We start from the raw sequence: 25,684 nt of genomic DNA on the forward strand, positions 1-25,684 counted from the left end.
TGAACGAATGTCATAACTCGTAATATGATAAAAAGATTTGCCGTAGTTTTTGGAGGTCATAATTTCATAAATTGATATGTGATCGTACATTTTTGCTGTTTTCAAGTGAATTAATAGTTTTTGCTGCAATTTAAAGGTAGGAAATCAAAGAATATACTTCTGTTTATGTATATTGAGAGTTTCAGTTTTGTAAATTGAGTAGAAATTATGAAAATTATTAGTTTTTTTTTTTTCAGGGGGGAAATTTTCAAAGTAGGCTTAAAATTAAGGTTACTGGGGGACCAGACAAAAGTAGGGTTCGATGGAAAACAAAATGAAAATTTCACCAGGTGCAAACTAATATTTAGTTAAACCGCCTTTGGCCCTGATGACAGCAGCACACCATTGAGGCATTGACAAGATCAATTTCTGAAGATAATCAACTGATGGTTCGTGGTTCCAAACACAAATTATGGCTTCCTGAAGTTCACGAAGGGTCTTTGGTTTCTTTCTGGCAACTGCAGATTTCACACGATGCCAACAGTTCTCTATAGGGTTCAGGTTTGGGCTGTTTCCTGGCCAGCTAAGAGTTGTAATGGACTGATCTTCCAACCATTTTTTCACCTGTAACAAATGTAAACACATTACTGTCGAACCTCTAATGGAGAAATGAAGCTCAAGTACTAGTGCCTACTTACACTTTTTGCCTGATGACAAGGAGCAGAGTCCTGAAAGATGCAGTTGCTTGGCAGGTTGAAATGGTCTGTAATGGTTGGCAGCAATTTGCCTTCCAATATAGGCAGTTATCCATTGGCATTTATGGAACCTTTTATAAACTGCAGGTGACTTACTCTGTGATACGAAATGCACCCCCATATCATTTGGGTGGTAGGGAATTTCACTGTAGACACCGTACAGTCTGGATGGTATTCTTCACCATCTGCAGCAAATCGTTTGTCTCCCATCAGAGCCATGCAGGTTGAATTTCTTCTCATCCAAGAAAATAACTGACTTCCACTGCTCAGGGGTCCATTTGATATGCTCCTTACACCAAATTAATCAGACCCTTTTCATTTTTTGTGTGAAGAGCGACTTCTTAGGATGATGGGCTACAAATCCATTTTTGAAGAGGCGTCTTCTGACTTGTCACTGCACTTTCTACCACTCCTGTATGTTCTTCCCATTCTCTTTTCAGCTCAGACGAAGAAGCTTTATGGTTTTTAATGTATAAGCGCTTCAAAACGTGGTCCTGTTTTGCCGTAGAGACTGGTTTGCATCCGGTTCCTTTTTTTCCTATCAGCAGAACCAGTATTTTTGAGTTTGGAAAGAAATCAACCCGCTGTCAAGTGGTTACAAGGCACTCTATAAGCAATATGATGGGAAGCACATCCTTCTTCATGTAAAGCAACAATAGCACTCTTTCTTCATGGTGTCAACTGCACATAACTTGCCATCCCGTCATAAGCAAGGAATGACTGCAACTCTTTCAGAGCATGCTTATATAGCTGAAAGTAACAGCTGATGCGATATTACGTCATTACCTATGCATGTCAATCTTACCTGATGCAATCTGTAAGAAATATTGCCATTATTATTATTATTAGCCATATGGTGCAAGGAAGCCTGAGGCTTATGTTGCACCAGCCAAAAAAAAAAATTTTTGAACTACCCTGAGAGAGAGAGAGAGAGAGATAAAGGGGAGTCACCAAGAAAGAGAAGAATGATAATATCCAGCTCAGGACCCTGGGTGTGCCAAGCCCATACTCACCAAATGTGAGCCCCTGGGGTTTACTTACATTATTTGGACGATAATTACAATTTTAAGGGGTGATGCACTTTATCTGAACACCAGTGTAAATGCATCTCTCCTGTTTATCATATTGTGCCACTTTCTGAAGTATTATAAGGCCTACGATTTAGATACTAACAGCATTATATTTAAATTCCTCCCGTTATTGTGGATTATCGTTCTACACTTTTTCCTTTTATGTTACTTACAAAAAATAATCTAGAGGCAAAAGTCAGGAGAGTATGGTAGCCATAATCCTTTTACAATAATTTACTAACTAAAAAATTCTTGAAAGATTCGGTGTCAGATTAGCATTGTGACAATTGGTACCGTCTTGTTGGAACCAGAAATATCTTGCATCTTCCGACAAATTGTGGCACTCTCCTAGTATTTATAGATCTTCTCAAGTGCAAATCTCTTGACTTACCAAATTATGAATGGTAGACTTACTAAGTGTGTTACTGTTTAGAAAGGATTCTTAGAGTGAACAATGTCACTTTTAAGATTGAAACTTGGAAAAAAAAAATGCTTGCCATATTTGTGAGTAAGTCAATAATGCAATACATGCCTGCATGTATTGCATTATTGACTTACTCATAAATATCTATATAAAATTTAGAAATTAGAATTTTGCATGTTTTTGCTTAGCTCCTAAACAAAGGGTTTAGAATATAACTTATATTAACCAATTTATATGTTGTGTCCTCAAGTAGTAATACCTGCAGCATAATGTCTTTGAATGACTTATGTTAACGAAGTCAGTATGTTTAATTTATATGCATGATATACACTGAGTGATCACTGAATTATAACCACTCCTATTAAAACTGAATGCGACCCCTTGACCACGTGGGGTATGAGAGTGTGGAGTTAGTCGACCTATGTAGCATACATAAGGTGTCAGTGGCTCAGTAGGTAGTAAAATTCCGAGCGTGATGAGTAAAAGGAAGGAATTATTAGACTTTGATAAAGAACAGATTGTGGGTGCTCAATAAGCTGGTGCCTCGATTTCCCAAATGGCTGAACTGGTGAGGTGTTTGAGCACCACTGTTGTTAAAGTATACCAGGACTGGCATCAGAATATTCAAACAACAACCTGACAGCAAAACTGCAAAGGTTGATGTTAGAGGTGAGTGCCAGGTCCAATGACTCGAACAGGTGCAGACTATTGAAGAGTTGACTACCCAATGTAACATGGGCAAACCCGGAACAATATCTGGCACGACCATGTATCGCACGTATGGACTATACCAGCAGACGACCCCTACGGCATCTTCTCCTAACCAAAGTTTATTGGCGTAAAAGACTCGCCTGGTGCAAAGAGCATGCAAGTTGTACATTAGAAGACTGGAAGAAGGTGTGCTGGTCAGATGAGTCACATTATTTACTCCACACCATGGATGGTCGTGTATGGATTTGGCATCAGCAACATGAGGCTCTTGATCCATAATGCCTGGTATCAAAATTGCAGGCTGGTGGAGGTGGTTGTATGGTGTGGGACATGTTTCACTGGCAGAAACTTGGGCTCCTGGTGCATGTGGAACTACGTATCAGTGGTCTCCACTATCGTCAACTGCTTGCTGACTGTGTACACCCTGCAATGTTACGCTTTTTCCCGAATGGCAAAGGTGTCTTCCAAGATGACAATGCACCAAACCATCAGGCGCTTGTTGTGGAGGAATGGTTTGAAGAACACAGTTCTGATTTTGAGCATATCAATTGGCCTCCGAACTCCCCCGATATCAATCCCATAGAGCACTTGTGGGACACTGTGGAAAGGCATATCAGGTATCTGGATACACCAATCACCTCCATAACCTTCATTGCTGACCACATTAGACACAGCTTGGTTGGCATACCTCCCAAACTCTTTTGACCTCTTGTTGAATCAATGCCATGTCGGATAGCTGCTATACTGAGGGCAAAAGGAGGACCTACAAAGTATTAAGTAGGTTGTCATAATTCAGTGAGCACTCAGTGTAATTTGTATTTCCACTTTTATTTGCCCCCTCAGATGTATTTCTAAATTAGTTTTAATTCTCCCCCCTTTCTGTGCAATTATTTATTTGATATTCTAATCTGTGTTCATTTTAACTGTGCAAAGGATTCTTAAAGAAAAAATTAATATCAGGGTTTTGGAGTGGATCATTTGGCAGATTATCAATGAGGTTTATGTTTTTGGCAGAGCCTCACAATTACCAAGTTTTCGTAATTCATCATTGTTTATATACCATTAGTAAAATCATTTTAGCAAGTATTTTGTGACAGTGACATAATTAAATATTTCCTCGTTTCAGAATTTCATTTGGTATGTGTGGAAGGTTTACAGCAGCAGAATTAGTCTCTTTTGCCCTTTCAGTAACAATAGTGTGTATATGGGTATTGACTGGCCATTGGCTACTTATGGATGGTGAGTTATTGCATTAATATTTATACATATTCTCCAATCAGTTTGTATTATTAATTTGTGCAGTTTAGGAATATACAAATTAATAATATAAACTAATTGAGAGAACATGTATGCAGTTTTTTATTTTTTATTTTTTTACATATATTTATTTATTTCATATACAGCAGACCCCCATTATAACGCGGTTCACTTTACGCTGATTCGCTATAACGCTGTTCATATATTATAACCCGTATCTGACTATAACACTCTTTTACAGATTGTATTTTTGGCATATTTAACGAAATCGTTTCATTTGATGGAGTCGATAGTTTGAAAATGAATAGCAAAACAGCATTAAAACGTTTCCCACGTCGACTTGAGAAATTTTCCCACTCTCAGTGAAATTTTCTCGCACGCTAATTTAATTGCAGTACAGTGACTTGTTACGTAGTTCCAAGATCAACATTTTAAAAAATGATCAAGTATATTGCTTGTAATATTTGCGTTATATGCATTAATCCGAAGTCTAGTCATCACTCAGTACAGTATTAGACATTGTGCGTAACGGACAGTTTACTTGAACATTATATCATAATTAATGCAACCAATACAGTTACATTTTCGAAGAGTTAATAATGGCCGATAAGAATGAAAAAGCAACAACGTCTGGGCACAGTATGAAGACTAAAAATTTAATTTGAAAATTAAATTAGACATTTTGAAGCGAATCGATTCCGGTCAAAGACAAGTGGATGTGTGCCATAATTTAGGACTTGCAAATTTAACTGTAAGAACAATTATAAAAAAAAATAAAATAAAGAATTAATTTTAGCAGCGGGAAAGATAGCTGTTCCACTGCAAGCAACTAGGGCTAGGCCCTAGGATTGAAATGGAAAGACTTTTAACTAATTTTATTGAAGATAATATCCAATGCAGAATTCAGTTAAGTTAAAAATTATAAACGTGAGAGAGAGAGAGAGAGAGAGAGAGAGAGAGAGAGAGAGAGAGAGAGAGAGAGAGAGAGAGAGAGATTAGCCAATATAAAGATCTGAAGAAAACTCACCTAAAAAAAAAAAAAAATGTGGAACCATTTTAAACCAGTAAGAGCTGGTTGAATAGATTTAAAATCCAGGGAGAAGCTGCAAGTGCAGATCAAGGAGCTGAAACTTTCAGAAAAGAACTTGTTAAAATTATTGAAGAGGGATATTATGTGTTATAATATCCTCAACAAGTTTCTTCTCAACAAGTTTTTAACATAGATGAAGCAGTACTTTTGTGGAAACGAATGCCTAAAAGAAGTTTCATATTGAAAGAAGGAAAAAACATGCCAGGTTTCAAAGCGGCGAAGGATCGCTTGACTGTATTGGGGTGTTAACGCTGCGGGGAATTTAAAATTAATACCCCTTTTAGTTTATTTGGAAGAGGGCCAAAGTTCAATCCAAAATCGACACATTTTTCATGATTAAATTTATCAATTAAATTAAATCAATTTAGATCAATTAAATACATTCTTTTAATTGGAATTTAAGTTTAATTTTGACACGTAAGTAGTTACCACATAATTATATATATATATATGTAATGCAGAATATTTTATATGTACAAATATTTGAATATTAAATATTTTGACAGACATTTGTGCATCTTTTCACTACTGTTTATTATTGATTAGAAAATATCCTATGGCACCGACCACAACTCACAAATACATATGAATATTAGCTCGCTTAGCGCGGATTCACTTAGCGCTCTGTTTTCCGGAACAAATTATCAGCGTTAAGCGGGGGGGGGGGGGTCACCTGTAGTTATACTAACTTTGAATAATGTTACATTACTGCATAGCTGCTAACTCTCCAGATTTATGATGGAGTCTTCATTTTTTTTTTTTTTTACTCAGATAGACCTTTCTCCATCTCACTATCATAATATAGTTGATTACAAAGAGTTTCTCTGCCTTTTTTATGTTCACAAAAAAAAATAAATAAATAATAATAATAATAAAATGTGTTAAAATTTGGATTTTTTTATTTGTGAATTTTTGCTTATTTTCATTAATGATTTGGCCATCATATGTGCAGTATTAGTCTAATATAGCAAAATAGAAATGTGCCATTTGTGCAGTAATGTCATTTCAGTTGCGTAGTGCGAAGCTAATTGACAGTCTTTCAGTAAGATGCCAAAGAAATATGACATAAAATTTCAGAACAAATTAAAAAAAAAAAAAAAAAAAACCTCATACTCACGGTTTTTTTTATGTATTCTAAAATCTGAAAATGGTAACATATGTATGAAGATGTACTACTGTATGGAGATGTTATTTTTCAATTTTAAGCAGTGGCCAAATATGACATAATCAGACATTTACAAAAAAAGCATAGAGGCTGCATTCAGTGCATAAAAATAATCACAAAAAATAGATGTCACATTTCATGTAATGATGTCATATGTGCCAAATGTTTTGCAACTTTTGTAATAGATATAATCTTCCTCTGAGTTATGCTGGTCATGCAGGCAAGATGTTCAGAAATGTTTTCTGATAGTGAAATAGCAAAAAAGTACCGTTATGGAAGAACAAAAGTGGCAGATTTTGTTAGTGAAATTGCATGGATAGGGAAAGAAGATTTATTGATGGCTCTGAAAACTGGGCTAATTTTGATTGCTGAAGATGGAATTAATACTGTTTACCGTTTTGGTGACTTTTTGTAATAAAAAAAAAAAAAAAAAAAAGTCAGATTGAGTGGTTTGCTGTCAGTACTGTCATTATTGGATGTGACCCTGCAGGGTACATCAAACATCTTCTGAACAACCTGAAAGCATGTGGGATGCCTTTAAACAAATTTCTAATATTTAGTTTTGATAATGCTCCTCTTATTGTGTATGCCTAAAAATGGGGAGTAGCAAAGGTATTAAAAAAGGAGATTGAGCACTAGTTGGTAATAGATCTTGTTATCTTATGTGCTGAAAAGGGATCTGCATGCCTTCCTTGTGAAAGTAGATGAATACTTGGCAGAAAGAAGTGTTATAAAGGAAAGAGAGATTTAAATAGTTTTTTTTTTTAAAAGGTTCAACAGAAAGAAAAAGGAGGAAGGCAGAAATTTGATGTGAAAGAATCAAGAGATGAAAATGTTGAACCTCCACCTGGTGAAATTCAAAATTATATCATGAAGAAATTTCCGAAAGCAATTTCTGACAATGAAGAATACAGTAAGTCCTCGGCTTACACGGATTCATAGATAAGCAGTTGCACTACTTCTATTTACGAATAGCCACGTCATCCATTAAGCGCCACTTTAAATATAATAGATTGTGTTAGTGTCTGCTAATGTGAATTGATAGTGGCATTGGTGCTTTGTTTTCACCTTAACCACTTAAGTGTAAGTTGTATCTTGTGAGCTTATACTTGTTGAAAACAAAATAAATATAAACCCTGAATATGTCTGCAAAATTAAAAATTGATGAGAATAGTAATCATAGTGATAAGAAGAGGCGCATTATAACTAATGAGGCTAAAGTCGAAATCATTAAACAACATGAAAACGCCACAAAATTTGTGGACATTGTACATGTTTACTACAAAATGTATGAATTGACTGTTAGAACCATTATAAAAGATAAAGTTCAGATTATGCAGTACATAAAATGTTCTGTGCCAATGCAATCTACGATGATATCCAAAAGAGGCTTATTAATAGAAGAAATGGAAAAATTGTTGATGATTTGGATAGAAGACAAGAAACAACAATGAATGCCAATAAGTCTTATTCTCATACAAGAAAAAGCCTTGAGTCTTTTTGAAGAACTAAAGTGTAAATGTGGTGAGAATGTTGCTAGTGAAACATTCATTGCAAGCCACGGATGGTTTCAAAGATTTAAGTGCCGTGCTAAACTACACAACATCAGAGTTGAGTCTGCTGGTGCAGACATAGTAGCAGCTACGGAGATTCCCAAGGCTTTGGCAGAAATAATCAAAAACGAGGATTACTTACCACAACAGGTCTTCAGTGTAGACAAGATTGATTTATATTGGGAAAAAATGCCGGATCGTTTTTACATATCGCAAGAAGAAAAAGCTATGCCATGATTTAAGGTATCAAAGGACAGATTATAACCCTCCTTTTTGGTGGAAATGCTGCTGGAGGTTGCAAAATAAAACCACTGTTAGTTTACCGTAAGGAAAATCCAAGGTCCTTCAAAAATATTTCAAAGGCATCGCTACCTGTTGTGTGGGAGTCCAATCGAAAAGCATGGGTGACACAAGAAATTTTTCTGGACTGGTTTCTCCATCATTTTGTGCAAGAAGTTAAAAATTATTGCCAAGAAATCAACCTACCATTTAAGATATTACTGCTGGTTGATAATGCACCTGGTCACCCAGCAACTATGTGTGACTATCACGAAAACATAAAAGTTATATTTTTGCCTGCAAATACAACTTTCCTCATTCAACCCACGGATCAGAGTCTAATACAGACATTCAAAAAGTTTTATCTACGAACAACATTTAGACAGGCAGTAAGGGCCACTGAAGGACAGAATGCCAGATCATTGAAGCAGTTCTGGAAAGAACTCAACATTTACAAAGCTGTTAAAAACATCGATGCTGCCTGGAGTGAAATTACAGTATCAACCATGAATGCCGTCTGGAAGAAACTCACTCCAGATTGTTCAAGATGCTTTGGGAAGTGAAGAAAATGAAGGTGTAATTAGAGAGCACGTGAAAATGACTAGAACATTGGAATTAAATTTAGAGGAAAATGACTATTGAATTGTTGCAAAGTCATAGAAAGGAATTAAGCAGTGAAGATTTAATGGAGCTTGATGACCATAAAAATGAAGATGATGTGTCGGAGGAAGTACAAGAAGTTGAACCATCAAAACGATTTGATACTAAGGAAATGGCAAAATGCTTTAAAATGATCGATGAAGGACTAGCTGACCTAAAAGCTCAGGATCCAGACACCGAATGGTTTGAAAAAGTGATTGGAACAGTGCATGATGCAATTGCATACTACAAACTGATTTACGACGAGAAAAAAAGAGCTACAGTGCAGACATCATTGGACAAGTGCTTCAAGAGACCATCAAAATCTCCAGTCTGAGAACATATTAAACGATTAGTATAGAATGGGTATTCAGCTAAATCAGATACATTTTTATATTTATGTATGAGTATGTACTTCATAGGATATTGAATAAAGTTTTATTTCCACAAAGTTTTCTTAAATAAAAGTTGATTTGCTTGAATTTTTCTTTCAAACGAATATACAGTTAAAAATAGATAATATTTAAGCACTACTCAACTTGCGTGGAAATCGCTGGAATGAATTAATCGCATAAGTCGAGGACTTAATGTATTTTCATTTTTTGAGATGGCTTTAAAAAAGACTTTTTTCAAAATCTTGCAGCTGTGGCTTGTTTCATTCTTATTAGTCCTGCCAGCAGTGTAAAAGGTTTTTCTGCTTCTGCAGCTGTATTTCTAATCCAAGAAAGAATACAGTTGAACCCAGAAATTGTTGATGATTGTCCTCTTTCTATATAGCAGAAATTTGTAAAATTTATTATGTTACATATTTTATAATTTCATTAGATTTTCTCTATTTGTTTTTTTTTTTTTTTTTTTTCCCAATTGTGGACTTTTACTGCTTTTGTTAAAAAAAAAAAAAAAGGAAAGAAAATCCTGGGTTTTTTTCTTTTTTTTCCCTTTTTTTCTTTATCTTTTTCTTTTTCTTTTTTTTTTTTTTTTTCTTTTTTTTTTTTTCCTTTTTCTTTTTTTTTTTTTTTTTTGCCTGTCCCAGGCACCTTTCTTTCATCTGTTTTAGCCCTAAAACCTAATTTTTACCTCTTTAGTTCAAAAACCTCCTATTTTCCTCCTGCTTAAAAATTCACCATCCCTGGCATTTTGTAAGGCAAAAGTTGACAGCTATGGAAATATCATGAATTACAAAATATAATGCAGGGTGTCTGATAAGTAATGCTTGTTTTATTTTGATATAATTCCTTAAACAAAAGAAATATAACAACAGTAGTGCCATTTTGTTTTGTTGTTTTGTTTCAGGGTCTGTGTTGTTAACTTCAGGCTTTTTCAAACATACGAGTTTTATTGCAATAAACTGCCTACTTAATGAGATAAAATGCTCCATGTAATATTGTAGTTGGGCCTCATTGCAGAGCAATGAGATGGAATGATGGATATCTCAGAAAGTATGTTGTAAATGCATTGAAAAGGAAAAATTGCATCCATTATCTTATTAGATTCATAAGGCTACCTGATGTGTACTACTGTCTTCAAAATTCAATAGCCAGAATGGCCAAAGTTAAAAAATGCTTCACTTACGTATGAGTCTAATTTTCAAGTTTGGCTATATAAACTGAAGTAGTGTACCTGTCTAGCATTAGTGTTTGTATAAGTTGTAATAATATTAATGAAGTTCAATGATTTAGGATTAGCATTAGTAGAGGCATATTATGCAAGAAAGCAAGCTTATACAGCATCAGCCAAAAAAAAAAACCCACCTTCCCATTTCATTCCAGATGTTTGTCTTGTTCTACCTTAAACTTATTTATGCTATCAGCTTTCACAACAGCAGATGGAAATGTGTTCCAGTAATCAACCATCCTCTGGCTAAAGGCAAATTTCTGCATATCTATTCTACAATTGTCTTTCCTAAATTTGAATTTATGTCCCCTCGGGCAATTAATTTGGGCAAGAGGAAGGATTCCATCAGCATTGAGCTTGCTTAAACCATTTAAGGCCTTATCTCAATCAGATCACCTCACAGGTGCTCTGATTGTTTTTATTGTTTTATGGTAGTGACCTCCAGAAATGTGCTTTGAGAAAATACCATGAAGGCGATAATGACTAGTGAGTCAACAGCAGGGATTCACAAAAAGGAATGGAAACATTGAAAATTACATCTAACATAATAGCAGGGTTTTCCCAGCACAAAAGCTCAAAAATACCATGTTATGCAAGATTTTCCACAATTCTCAAACCGTGTTGTGTGAGGTTTGCCGCAATTCTCAAACCATGTTAGAGCAAAACTGTGTTGTAGAAGTACCTTGTTATACAGGGTTTATAACTGATTACACTAACAGAAAAGCCCAATAAACTGGAAACTGCAAATTGTTTTTATTGTTTCATGGTAGTGGCCTTCAGAAATGTGCTTTAGGAAAATCCCATGAAGGCGATAACGACTAGCGAGTGAACAGCAGGGATTCACAAAAAGGAATGGAAACATTGAAAATTACGTCCAACATAATAGCAGGGTTTTCCCAGCACAAAAGCTCCAAAATACCTTGTTATTCAAGATTTCCCGCAATTCTCAAACCATGTTAGAGCGGAACTGTGTTGCCGAAGTACCTTGTTATATGGGGATTGCCTATATATGATAGCAAAATAATTTTTTGCATCCAGTTCCCTTGTAACCACATCATAGTCTCCAATAAAATTGGTCATACAAGACTTAACTTTAAAAAACCTGTGCTATGTCTGAATTATTACTGCAGTCTTGTCTAGATGATCTTGCAATGCTTCTTTAACCAGTGACTCCATTATTTTCCCCATAACAGAAGTTAAACTAATAGGTCTGTAATTACTCGTGTAACCCTTTATTTAATCCTCCTTTGTGAATTGGTAAAACATTTGCATATCTTCAGGCCATGTGGACCTCCCCCGAGTCCAAGGAAGCTCTCATAATTATTGAATATATTGAATATTTTATATTCATAATTTATTGAATATTTGCTTGTAGAGAGATAGGGCGTTCATAATCCCCCTGTATAAGGCAATTGTAAGACCACACTTGAAAAATACTGCATCTGAATATGAGTCCGGAAATGGGCACCCTATTTTTTTTTTGTGAGATCTACAAAAGGACACTCATCTAGAAACATTCAAAGGTTGGTTGGATAGTTACTATTTAAGGAGGGAAATGCATAGGTTGTTTATTATCTGTTTTTTTATATATATATTTATTTTTATCATCTTTTATATTTTTTATTCTTTATTTTTATCATTTTTTATATTTTTTATTTAATTTTTATTTTTGAAATTTTATATACAGGTGTTTCTTGAATTTGCAAGTTAATTTGTTCCTAGCGCACACTTGTAAAGCAAACTCGTAAAGCAGGAATTTATTTCCCATAGACATAATGTTAAAAATAGGGGTTACTTTATAAACAATGAAATTAGTTAGCTAATTAGTTTATGTTTAAACAATGATTAATTTATCCAAAGAAATGAAAATGTAGCCTGTAAAATCAAGCAAATTATAATAATAGAGAAAAATTATTGACTTACAAATGTTAAAGAATATTTATTCTTCTTCTTCTTCTTCATCATCATCATCATCATCATCGACTAAATGCACACTCGTTGATCACTTATTATTGGCTTGGCACTCATTGGTTTGTTGCACAAGGAGTCGTCTTCTTCAGAAATGCTTCAAGAGGCATCTATTTCCAAGATAATTTTCTCTTTTCTTTATAAATTTCAATTGCATGCATAAACATTTTTTAACAGAATGCACAAACTGCCACTAACATGATTTGCATGGAGTAACAAGTTTACGAAGCTTAAAAAAAAAAAAGGAATGAAGAGAAGATTCTAAAAATTTGTTTTTTATACGATTGAAGATTTCAGTAAAGGGCAAACACATTTCACCATAATAATGTAAAAACCCACACAATTCCAGCTATCGGTATTTTCACAAATGCAATAACATCGAGTTTACTACCCGTTTATAATTACTTGTGGTAACAGAAAAGCCCAATAAACCGGAAAGTGCAAATTGGTTTTATTATTTTATGGTTGTGACTTGCAGAAATGTGCTTTAGAAAAATATCAAAGAGCCATTAAAAATTATTTTTTTTAACATATGATAACGATGAAAGTGTAATGATTTGAATTAGTAACTAATACAATTTACACTATGAAAACAACCTTTTAGGGAGTTATATAGCGAAAAGTTGAACTTCCGAGGTCGTGGTACGGATTACCAAAAAACAATGTGTTATTGGGTTCACATTATGATATTTTCGCAATACGATGGTAACAGATTAATATCGTAAAGCGGGGTACACTATATTGTATAGGTACACATGTGGTTTAAAATGCAGTATTTATGAATGTTTAACATTCATTTTTTGCAATTAAGGTTCATATTTTTGATTTTGTTGATACTTCCTGTATTTTTATTTAATTTTTATTTTCAGCATTTTATATATTTTTATTATTTTTTACATTTTTCTTTTTAATTTAGTTATCTGTTTTATTTATTTATTTATTTTTGGCTAGTGAGAAAAGGTCTGCACCCCCTTGCGCTATATGGCTAATACTAATCAAATTTTTTTTTATATGAATTTAATTTTTTCTGAAGCTATGGCTTTAATAAGAAAGAAATCTTCAACTTCTGCCATCATATTTCATTAATTTTGGTTTAAATAATTATTACAATTAATACTTTTTTTATAGTAATTACTGCCATCTCTACTTCAGTTTTTTTCAGTAATAGAAAATTGAGGGGAGTGTGCAAAGCATTTTGGAAGCTCTTAAAAATTTTCTGTTCAGCACAAATTCCTTGTTTCAATTACACTAGTCAACAAAAAACATTTTTTATCATACTTCTGCAATGAAAATATCTGATTCTGGAGGAAATAAACGTGCTAATTCCGAAAATCGCCATAAAAGTATCTATCGTTTCATATTCCAACGTTTAATGTTAAAATAAAGGGATATATACGTATAATTCAAGTTTGTAATACAAGTGTAAAAAAAATATATGTTCTCTATAACTCATTTAACTTCGTAAAAATTATCATAAATCATAGCGAAATAGTTATATTTCGATAATATATAATCAGCATACCTGTAATTGTCCTTTAAAATGTTTGCTACTAAGTTATTTTCTCTTGTGTTCCTGCTTACTCTCCCTCACAAGGTTGATGTTGTTTTTATTTGGTTTTTAAGATCCCCTCACAAGGGACCAGCAGTAATCCCCCATTGTTACAGGATTCCAGTGGCCTTGTTACCGCTTTTCCATCTTGGAAATATCTTGATGAAACCGCTCCCCTTGTTCATCACTCACATCTCCCAGATTTTCAGGAGAAAATTCGAGATGGGAATGAAGAAAATGGATTTTTGATGACATTCAACAATCCATGTTTTTGTAGCACTCGAGTAAATTAGACACCAACATTTCATAGTTTTCTTCTTTCATATTACCCAAAAAACTATGTACTGTCACCTTAAATAATCGCCACAGTTGTTTCTCACCAAACCATAGGGACTGCAAATTGTGATGCTTTGAGTTTTCCATTTAACCACATCCTAAGATTTGTCGTACAGGTAGTACAACTCTTGATTGCCAATTTTACATCCGAAAGTATACAAAAGTTTTGTAATGTCATAGATATTTTTCGTTTGAGTCTTTGGGTTAGACCATCCACAAACAACAAAAATTGTCTGAACGATTGATAAACTTCCTTTGTGCCAGCTTATTCTTTGTGGCACTAAATGAATTTCTGAAAATGTAAATTCAGTTTTGAACATTACGATATAAAAACAACACAAATTCAATTTTTATCACTACACAGTACACAGGTGTGCCAACTTATTAGTTCTACTCGTGTGAAAACACTGGGAGGAAAAATATTTGCGAGTCAGCAGGCAGAGCCGTAAATTATTTTATTGCTACCGCAAGGGTTGCAGACCACATTCCTACTATTATTGAGGGGCTGTTTATGTTTGGAGGATAGATCTACAACCCTGAGAACATGTCACGATCAGTTAATACTTGGAAAACCTTGGTGCACAGCCTACAAAAATCCTCACCAAAAATGCTAAGTGTATTCTCTTCAAATTGTAAATTGTTGCATTGGAATTTGAACTTAAAAACCGTAGGTAGAAGTCTGATTATGTTTATCACAAGAAAACTGAGGCCAAAATCGATTGCTAAAATTAAGAGAATTAGCTTATATCTGTTAAAATAAATCATTATGTCATATATTACTGGCTAGATTATGCAAAATTGGCATAATTTGGTAAAATGTAACTCCCTCTATATTTATTAACTGTGACACGATGTGAAACTATCGTGGTGATTTTCAAAATCCGTGCTTAAAAATTGGCTAAAAACAGCATTTAAGTTCTTGGAGGTAAAAATCATGTTGGCTAGTGTTATCCTTGCTTCTTCATTGTTTCGATTTGTGTGCTCATTGGCAAGATGGAACATTCAATCATCCCCAAGTTGTTTTAAGAAGTCTCACTGGCTTTTTGTTGCTTAGTAGGTAACTAGAATCCTAAATTTTTCTCAACATAATGTGATATGTATTTTAATTTTGGGATTCAAGACTGCAACATTTGTTTGAATATGGCTTGTTGTCTTCCTTCAGGATTTACTGAACTCTCAGTATGAGCAGATGTAGCTTTGGAATTGGAATGGCTAAATAAAAATGACACAAGAGAACTTTTCATTTCATCATGAACAGAAAAGCAGCAACAGTAAACTCTCTTGTATTGTGTACTCTAAAGCTGTTAATAAAGACTCTAAAGAATCTTTTTTAGCATACAGCAGGGTTACAACACAGGAATATTTAAAAATCAAATAAGGCTCAACTTATTGGGACCTTCAGTTTCACTTGACTTGTGCAAAGAAAAAATTGTAAAACAGTAAAACATTCTAGGAACTTCTAGTAGTTGCAGTAGAACTGTCTGTGTCTTAAGATTCATGTACTTCAGATTAGGAATGTTTGAAAATTAACATTTCCTAACCAGCAGGAGCAATACCAGAAGGATTTCCACTTAATCCTGTGGCGCCTCCATAGCCAGGTGGGAAGGAGCAGCAGTGCGTAGCACAAGCTTCTTGATTAGACCGGGGTTTGAGCCCGTCACCACCAAATACGGAGGATGCGGAAAGGTCAGGGAATGACTACTGCATATCCCCAGAGCAATATGGCCTTAGTTGCTAATGCTCCTTTAAAAAAAAACCAAAATAACAAAAAAAAAAAAAAAAACTTAATCCTGTGAACGTAGGCTACATTATTAGTGATTCATCAATACAACATCCATAAAGAGATTTTATTAAGAAGCCAGATCATCAATGAATAACAGTGCTGACAAAAAGAACTATAAACTGTTATAAGATACTGGTCTAAAACTAAACAAGCTGTAATTTTACATTGCCTGGAGAGTTTACACGTGGGTTATGCAATAGCTAAAGTCTTAAACTGAAGAGTCAATGTGAATGGAGAGTACTTAAACCATTTACGATTTGCAGATGACATCGTGATCATAAACCATGATCCCAAAGAATTAGAGGAAAATCTTTTAATCGGTTATGTAGAGTTAGTAAGGATTTCGGACTAAAGATGAATATGGCTAAAACAAAAGTAATGATGAACAGGTATGCCACAGAAAGGATATAATCATTGAAGGTGCAGTAATTGAAAAGGTGGATTCATATACTTATCTGGGAAAAGTCATTAGCTGTAATAATGATAAATGGCTGGAAGTCAAGGGAAGAATAAATTTTGGATGGATAACTTTCAGGAAATATAGTCACATACTGAAGAGCAATATCCCAGTTTGTCAGAAATGTAAAATAATGAACCAATGTATACTCCCCACCATGACATATGGAAGTGAAACTTGGGCACTTGCCAAAAGAATGGAAGAGAAGCTGAAAACTACACAGCAAAGAATGGAACAAATTATATTAGGAATCAGACTGTTAGATATAGTCACATACTGAAGAGCAATATCCCAGTTTTTGTCTGAAACGTAAAATAATGAACCAATGTATACTCCCCACCATGACTTATGGAAGTGAAAATTGGGCACTTGCCAAAAGAATGGAAGAGAAGCTGAAAACTACATAGCAAAGAATGGAACGAATTATATTAGGAATCAGACTGTTATATAAGAAGATAAACACATGGATTAGGCAGCAAACTCAAGTAAAGGACATTCTTATCAAAACTAAAGAACTAAAATGGTCTTGGGCAGGACACATAGCTCGAAGACACGATGATAGATGGACTAAGAAAATAACAGAATGGTACCCAAGAGGAGCTAGAAGAAAACCTGGAAGACAATGACAGAGATGGATAGATGAAATTCACAAGTTCATGGGTAGTAAATGGATGTCCATTGCACAAAACAGAGGCAACTGGAAAGTTGCTGGAGAGGCTGTCATTCTGCAGTGGATTGAAAATGTCTAATGATGATGATGATGAAGGTCTTAAAAGAATATATTTTGATAATTATCAATAATGTTGACTCACCCTTATATAAATTTCTTGCAGTTACTAGTGCAAGTACTAATGGAAATAAAAAAAAAAAGTATTTTGCCTCCTGAGTGAATAAGTTAAAAGAATTTGAGGTGAGAAACTTTGATATTGGAACATGGCAATATACATATGATTCACAATGCTTTTTCAAAAAGGACTTGAAATATTGGGACAGTGATGCATCACATTTAATAATGTCAGTATACAGTTACTTTGGAGATTGGATTCAAGTTGGAGGGTTACCGATGAATTTAGAAGAAAATGAAATTACTAGAGCATTGCATTATAAAGCATGTCAGAGATTGGTAGCTGTAAAAGAGAAAACAGAATTATGTGCCCTGGTGGTCTTGGGTTTTCACAAATCTGAGAAATGTATTCATAACTTCTCGGGGCGCCTCCGTAGCCAGGTGGGAAGGAGCAGCAGTGCGTAGCACAAGCTTCTTGATTAGACCGGGGTTCGAGCCCGTCACCACCAAATACGGAGGATGCGGAAAGGTCATTCAGGGAATGACCACCGCATATCCCGGAGCAATATGGCCTTAGTTGCTAATGCTCCTAAAAACCAAATAACATAACATAACTTCTCGGCATAATTATCAGCATGCCAAGAGAAATAATAGGGCGAGATTTGAGGTGGACCATCTGGGTGACCTTTACAAGTTGCCCAGGCACACCTACTTTAATCAAATTTACAGAGAAAAGAAGAATGCTTAAAACTAGTTAAATTGACACTAAAGGATGAATCATGGGGACTTGCTTACAAATTTGTAGTGGGGAAGTTGCACCCTGGCGAGCTTTTTTTCTTCTATCTTGGCTGATGGACAAGAGACTTTCTTGGACAGAGTTGATGAATGCAGTATTGGATGGCATTATTTGCCAAGATATTTTTGTACCGGAGAGTATGGAACAAACAAATTTAAGGACGGAGCACTTGATGTATTCTGGATTAAATGATGAGGATCCATTTACTAACCTTGAAATTGGTATAGCCATTGATTCTTTGAGGGATAACAAATGTCTAGGCTTAGATTTACTTGAAGTTATAGTGTTAAAAAGAATCTGGTCAATCAAACCACAATTGTTAATCTTCTTAATTCTAAGTTCAATAGTAAAGCTTAATTAGACGGTACCCACCTTATATAATCTGCAGTTGTTACTTGGAGTGGGGATGGATAGATAATTTTGGAGTTTGAAAAGTTTAAATAATTTAGAGTTTAAATGAGTTAATTAGTAATTATACGGGATTAAAATTAAAATGGAATTAAAATATGCTCAAGGAATTAGAAGTGCACAACTCCGTCCTTGGTTTTCATTGAAGAATTAATTAATTAAAAACTCTAAAATATATGAAACCTGGTGAAGCCAAAAGTCATAACGACTGACTTTTGTTTTTTAAATGTATTCAGTTGGCAATACTAAGTGAGGAGGGAACGCGTGTTATTTAAAAGAATTTCTATGTTCCCGTGATGCTCTTTGTGACATGCGCGAATCTAAGGTGCGTGAGATTCCAGACCGGGGAAAGGTTGGAGGGTAGTTTCGCATTTATGATGTTTAATTTAGAATGACTGCGGAACCATTCTATAACAAGGGCTTCGTATTGAAAAATTTTGTAACTAGTTTTTAATTTTATAATGGTGATGGCTGAATCAACTAGATGGGTGTGGTTGTGGGAATGTACGTGTAGTGTAAGCTCAGTACTGGATTGCTCTGTTCTGAAACTTGTAGTGGTAATAAACCCGTGTATTAGAGGTTTTTGTGGTGCTGTACTTGGTAGTGGTACTTCCAGTGTAGCAGGCATTGCATTTTGCTGGCATTTAATTAAATGCCTTAATTCTTGTTTGGCTAAAGGGCTTTTTCCACTTCCCTTTAAGCGAGACAATCTTAAAATTCAGGTTAAAATTCCTAACAAACCTCTAAATGTTCCTTCTTCCTGTCATCCTGTTGCAGTTTCCAGTTTTAGAAAAGGTTGTAACTAGATTTATGAAATATCAGGCTAAAAATTTACAAGTAAACACCCAATTTGGCTTTACAAAAGGCTGTTCAACTGTGGATGCTATAAAGTTTGCAATGGACTTGGTCTCTAATGTGGATTCCAAGTATGTCCTCATCCTCTTTGGGGATTTCAAAGTTGCCTTTGGGAAAAGGGGCCTTTTTCTAGTTTCTGATTATTTACATGGTCGTAGTCTTGTGGTGTATTCTGGTGTCTGCTTGGTTTCTCATGCTGTTATTCAGGGGCCCTCTCCTAGGACTGGTCTGCTGGAATATGATTCTTGTTGGGTGGCTCGGGGTGCAGCACAACAAAAAAATATTGAATAATGATGGATGATAGATTTAGTTTTGTAGCCCATGCAAAAAATGAAATAGTGCACACAAGTAGCCACAAGTGTACTGGACTAGTGCCTACTGCAGTGTGCAGTGGGCATCAGACTACATTTTAAAGAGAAAAGCATCAGTTAATCCAATGAGTTATTTAAGAGGGCTTCTACTGTGTGTGTGTGTGAGAGAGTGAGAGTGTGTGTGTGAGAGAGAGAGAGAGAGAGTGTGTTTTAATGTATACATAAAGTAGTAAAATTTTTCTTATTAAATTTTGTATAGCGATGGGCATGGGCCTCTGTGTAGCTTTCATAGCCTTTGTTCGATTACCCAGTTTAAAAGTATCTACCTTACTGTTAACTGGACTACTTATTTATGATGTCTTCTGGGTAAGTAAAATTTATTTTTGCTGTTTCATAGTAATAATTTGTAATTATATTACAAATAATTTTCAATTAAAATTGCCAATTAACTAATCTAATAAAAAAGTAAATTATTTTAATATAAAATTGACAAGATTTGCCATCAATAATATAGTAGATTGTGTCAATATATATAGGGTGTCTCAAAAATATTGGTACAAACATTTAGGGGAGGTAGGTAACATCTAAAGGAATGTGAATCGCGTAGGAACCCATAACCAGAAACGTCATGGGAAAGTGGTAGCAGAGGCACAAGAAGCAGAAATGACACAAGACAGTAATTAGTGACAAACATTTATTTGACATAATATTAACAATGGAGTACGAGATGGATGCATTTCATGATGTTACAACAGATGCTCGAAGGTTCCACCATGAGACGCGATGCATGCGTGACACCGACGCAGCATGGATTGATGGACACGGTCGAACACACCTGGAGTTTCTTTGACAGTAGCAGCAGCAGTGCAGACGAGTCTCACCATGAGATCCATTTCCATTTCCACAGGCGATTCATACACGATAGATTTGAGGCCCCCCACAGAAAGAAATCAAGGCTCAGTGAATCAGGCAACAGGTCCACCACGGTCAATCCATCGACGCCCAAAATGCCTGTTCAAATGGTCACGAACACACCTTCCATAATGTTGAAACCAAATGTTGTCTCACATTTGCTGGAACATCGTCAAGTAACCCTGGTAGAACTTGTTCAAGAAAGATCCGATATTTAGTGGAGTTCATGCAGGATGGTAACAGATATGGGCCGACTTAGCAGTCACTGACCTGCTAAGTTCGCAATAAATGACCTGCTAAGTTCGCAATAAATGTGTGGGCAGTTACCTGCCCACACATTTATTGCGAACGATGTTGTGCTGCATGTGGGCGCACACTGTGTGGGCCCTCTGCTAATCCATACACTAGGTACATGTCTGCCAGCTCACAGTTCGTATATCGATGCATGCTCTTCGTGTGGTGGCTACTGCTTGAATGAGTAAACCAGAAATTTTCCCTCTCCTGAACTGACGAACAACACTGTGTACCGACTTACTGTGATGTTTCCGGTTATGAGATCCTATGCGATTCACATTCCTTTAGATGTTACCTACCTCCCCTAAACGTTTGTACCAATATTTTTGAGACACCCTGTATATGAAATCTTATAAAAATATAAAGTATTTATTTATTTGTATATAAATAATTTTATTTATTATCTGTATATAAATGATTTTATTTATTATTTGTGTATATATACAGTGCTGCCACTTTATTAGGTACACCCCTGCTGTGCACACAAATGGTTTGCCCCACAATGTTGCAAGTCACATGACCACAGTTGTGGGTTTTCACACACAATGCAGCAGAACAACCTTTCTAGTATCAGTTAAGCATACAAACCGTAGCAAGAATGGGGAAAGGGGGTGATCTAATGCACTTCGAATGTGGCATGGTAGTAGGTGCAAGACATGCTGGACAAAGCATCTCTGAAATGGCAGTTCTCCTGAACTTTTCACGAACAACAGACAGTTTTAAGGGTGTATCGAGAATGGTGCAATGAACAGAAAGCATCCGCTCAACGGCACTCCTGTGGAAGAAAATCGCTTGTTGATGAGAGAGGTCAGAGGAGGATGGCTAGAATTGTGCAAGCAAACAGACAGGCCACAATGTCGCACATCACATCAGAATACAACCTTGGTGCGCAGAACAAAATATCGCGATGGTCCGTTAGTCGCACTTTGTCGGGAATGGGCTACAACAGCCGACAGCCACATCGCATACCTTTGTTATCAATGAAGAACAAGAGAGCACGTCTCCTGTGGGCACAGCAACACCAGCACTGGACTATCGAGGATTGGAAAACAGTTGCTTGTTCTGACGAGTTGAAGTTCCTGGTGCATCATGTTGATGGAAGGCTCAGAATTTGGCGAAAACAACATGAATCCATGGACCCGTCATGTCTAATGACTACTGTGCAAGGTGGTGGGGGGGCAGTGTTATGGTGTGAGGAATGTTTTCTTGGCACACATTTGGTCCATTAATACCTATAGATTCACGTCTGAATGCCGCATCGTACCTAAACATTGTTGCTGACCAAGTGCATCCATTCATGTTGACAGTTTATCCTCAGTCGGATGGTTACTTCCAGCAGGATAATGCACCGGTGCACAACGCCCAAATCACTATGAAATGGTTCCAGGAACACAACAATGACTTTTCTTTGCTGCAGTGGCCCGCTCAGTCCCTGGATCTCAATACTATTGAACATCTTTGGGATGAGTTGGAAAGGGCTGTTCACTGCAGGCCTACACCTCCGTCGAATTTCAAGGAACTGAAACATGAGTGTGTCACTGCGTGACACACTCATGTCTGCATGGTACTCCATTTCTACACAATGTTTTCAGCATCTTGTTCAATCCATGCCTAGACGAATTCAGGCTGTTTTGAAGGCTAAAGGAGACTGAACACGCTACTAGGTAGGTGTACCTAATAAAGTGGCAGCGCTGTGTATGTATGTGTGTGTGTGTGTGTGTGCACACATATACACTAAGTAGCCACTTCATTAGGTATACCCACCTTGTTCATGAAATGGAGCTCTGCTTTAGTAACAGCATCGCATATTAGCATTACCAGTGTTAAGCAGGTGGGCAGATACTGAAGAATACTGTATGTGTTTATTCAGTGCAAGAATGGGTAAAACTTAAGATTTTAATGACTTTGAATATTACATGGTGGTCAACACCAGATATGCCAGTATGTGTATCTCAAAAACTTCAGCTCTGCTGAAGTTTTTGCATTTAAATGTATCTTGGATGTTTCAAGGTTGTTGTAATAACTGATTAACATCGATCTAACAGTTGATCCTTTGGTTGGAAACATCTTGTTGATTGTTGATGTGAGTGATCAGTGGAGGCTGAGAAGAATAATGTAAGGCAAGAGAAAGGCTAGTTAGCCAATTAACAACCCAGTACAACTGTAACCAAAGTGGTATTTCAGAATGTACAACTTGTAACCTTGTTATAGATAGACTATTGTTTCTGGAAACCAAACTGCATTCCACTCCTGTCATCAAAAATAAGAAGGTATGGTTATAGTCTGGGCCCAGGAATATTGGCACTGGGACAATGAAGGATTGTTAAAAACATTTCCTAGTCTGATGAATCCTAGTTCCTGCTGGTTTCACATTGGTGGGAGGACCAAAATATGCTGAAAACTGCACAAGTCCATGAACCCATCCTTCCACGTGTAAAAATGCAGTCTGTTTGCAGTGTTTTAATGGTGTGAAAAGTATTTTTATGGTGCACAGTGGGTCATTTTATATCAGTAGAGAACAATTTTATGCCACAGGTTATAAATTGTTCTGACGAAGCATAGGCCATCAGCCCCAGTTGGAAGTACCCATTCGCATATATCCATATGCGAATGGGTACTTCCAACACGATAATGTGCATGTCACAAGGCTTAACCAAGGACCTTATCAGCCAACCGCTGAAAGAACATTACGAAGAGAATTGGATTTTGGGAGAAACTTTAGGTTTTTTTTTTTTATTCTGTTTGGATTATATGGATGTTTGACCTTTTACTAATTTGCAATACTTTTAAATATAATTTTGGTTTTTAATGAAAAATTTAGATATTTAAAATTGTCATTTTATACACGTTATTTCAAAAAAAAAAAAAAAAAAAAAAATAGACAAAATATAAATGTGCCTATTAATCTCTTCCATTTTTTAGTTAAAAAAACAAAAATGTGCAAATTTTCAGAATTGTACATGCACACATATTTCTTGCTTATTGTGTAAATAAATATTTTAAACACACACACACTTTATACTATTAGCCATCACTTCCATTTTCAGTTTATTTTAAACACACACACACTTTATACTATTAGCCATCACTTCCATTTTCAGTTTATTTTAAACACACACACACACACACACTTTATACTATTAGCCATCACTTCCATTTTCAGTTTGGTTCATTTCAAATTTCACATGATTCTAAGTGTGGGAAATTCAAAATCATGCATGCTTACATTTCTCCAATAAAAATTTATGCAGTGTTGATGGAAGAGATAATCCCTAATGAATATTTTGTCAAATGCATAAAGTATAATAATAACAAGAAACCATTTTCTAAAAACAAACAGTATCTAGTTTACCATAAAAAGAGCAATTAAGCACTGTGATAGAAAAAATATCACTTTTCATATTACTCTGATCTCTCTCTCTCTCTCTGAAATAAAAACAGTTACAAGAAGTGTCCAGAACATCTTATCACATTGTATTTTAACATTTTCCTGCAAGAAACAACAATATATTGCTTCAAAAACAGCTCAAGTAAGACTGAATTATAAATATTTATAATTTAATCTTACTTGAGCTGGTTTATTTGAAATATTTATAAAACTAAAGTGAAAATAACAGCAAATAGCCTTAAACTAACCATAAACAAGCAATCAGATTTTCCACTCATCACCTGTAAAGTGACATGCAACTGCTCTTGCAGCAATTTTTGTTAAGCAGTGATATGGCACCTGACAGGCTGTTTCATGCATGTAATCTGAAAAAAACTCAGAAAGTTCTCAGATTTACTAACAGTCATTAGATCAGCAGCCTTCTTACTCGCCGGTTAATGACATTTACAGAAGTCTGTATAATGAATATGATATTTCATCATTTCTACAAACATTCATTTCTACAAAATAAATGTTTGTAGAAATGATAATGTCTACGATTTTGAAAAAACACAAACAAAAAAAGGATGAGATTACCATTGTTTATAAGCACGTTGGTTTTTATTGCTGCCTTTACAATGTGATGTTCGTTTTAGTCATAAAAAGCAGAGTAAATATAGGAGTAGTACTAGTAGTGGCAAATGATGCAAGAAAGAAAACTTATATAGCATCAGCCAAAGGGGGGGACTAAACATTTCACCTATTCATACCCTCCAGAAATTTGTCTAGTTCTTCCTTGAACTTATTCAAACCATCCACTTCCCCAACAGCAGCTGGAAATGCCAGTTCCAACAGTCAACAATCTGCTGGCTGAAGACATGTCTGCACGTCTATCCTGCAACCATCTTTCCTCAACTTCAATTTATGCCCCCTCATTGTGTGTCTCAGGAAAAGAAAGAATGCCATTCACATTCAGCTTACTCAATCCATTCAAGGCCTTAAACACCTCAGTTAGATCACCCTACAGGTGACCAGTCTCCAGTATTGTAATTTTGCAAAACTGAAGCCTTTCTTGGTAAGGGCACCCTTTCGTTCCCTTCACCAATCTGGTTGCCCTACTCTGCACCTATTCCAGCAGATCTGCTTCCTAAAGTGAGGCTTCCAGACCTGTATACAATACTCAAGATGCAGTCTAACCATAGCCTTGTACAAAGCGATAATCATCTCCTTATCCCTGCTTGCAAAATTCCTGTATAACATTGACAAGACCCCATGAGCTGTCCTGGCAGAAAATCGGCACTGCTCAGAGAATTTCATATCTGACTGCA

General features: G+C 35.6%; 1 protein-coding gene across 2 annotated transcripts in view; it reads left to right on the forward strand.

The window, feature by feature from the left end:
* Window positions 1-25,684, forward strand: part of SppL (signal peptide peptidase-like protein) — a 280,619-nt gene that overhangs the window by 130,308 nt on the left and 124,627 nt on the right. For both annotated transcript variants that reach the window (XM_090384387.1, XM_090384379.1), the window contains 2 exons: window positions 4,066-4,178; window positions 20,043-20,149. In XM_090384387.1, coding sequence (XP_090240513.1) covers window positions 4,066-4,178; window positions 20,043-20,149 — 220 coding nt within the window. The remainder of the gene's footprint in view (window positions 1-4,065; window positions 4,179-20,042; window positions 20,150-25,684) is intronic.

This window comes from Mastigoproctus giganteus, chromosome 1, assembly GCF_048544385.1.
Source record: "Mastigoproctus giganteus isolate SK-2022 chromosome 1, ASM4854438v1, whole genome shotgun sequence".
Classification (NCBI taxonomy): Eukaryota; Metazoa; Arthropoda; class Arachnida; order Uropygi; family Thelyphonidae; genus Mastigoproctus; species Mastigoproctus giganteus.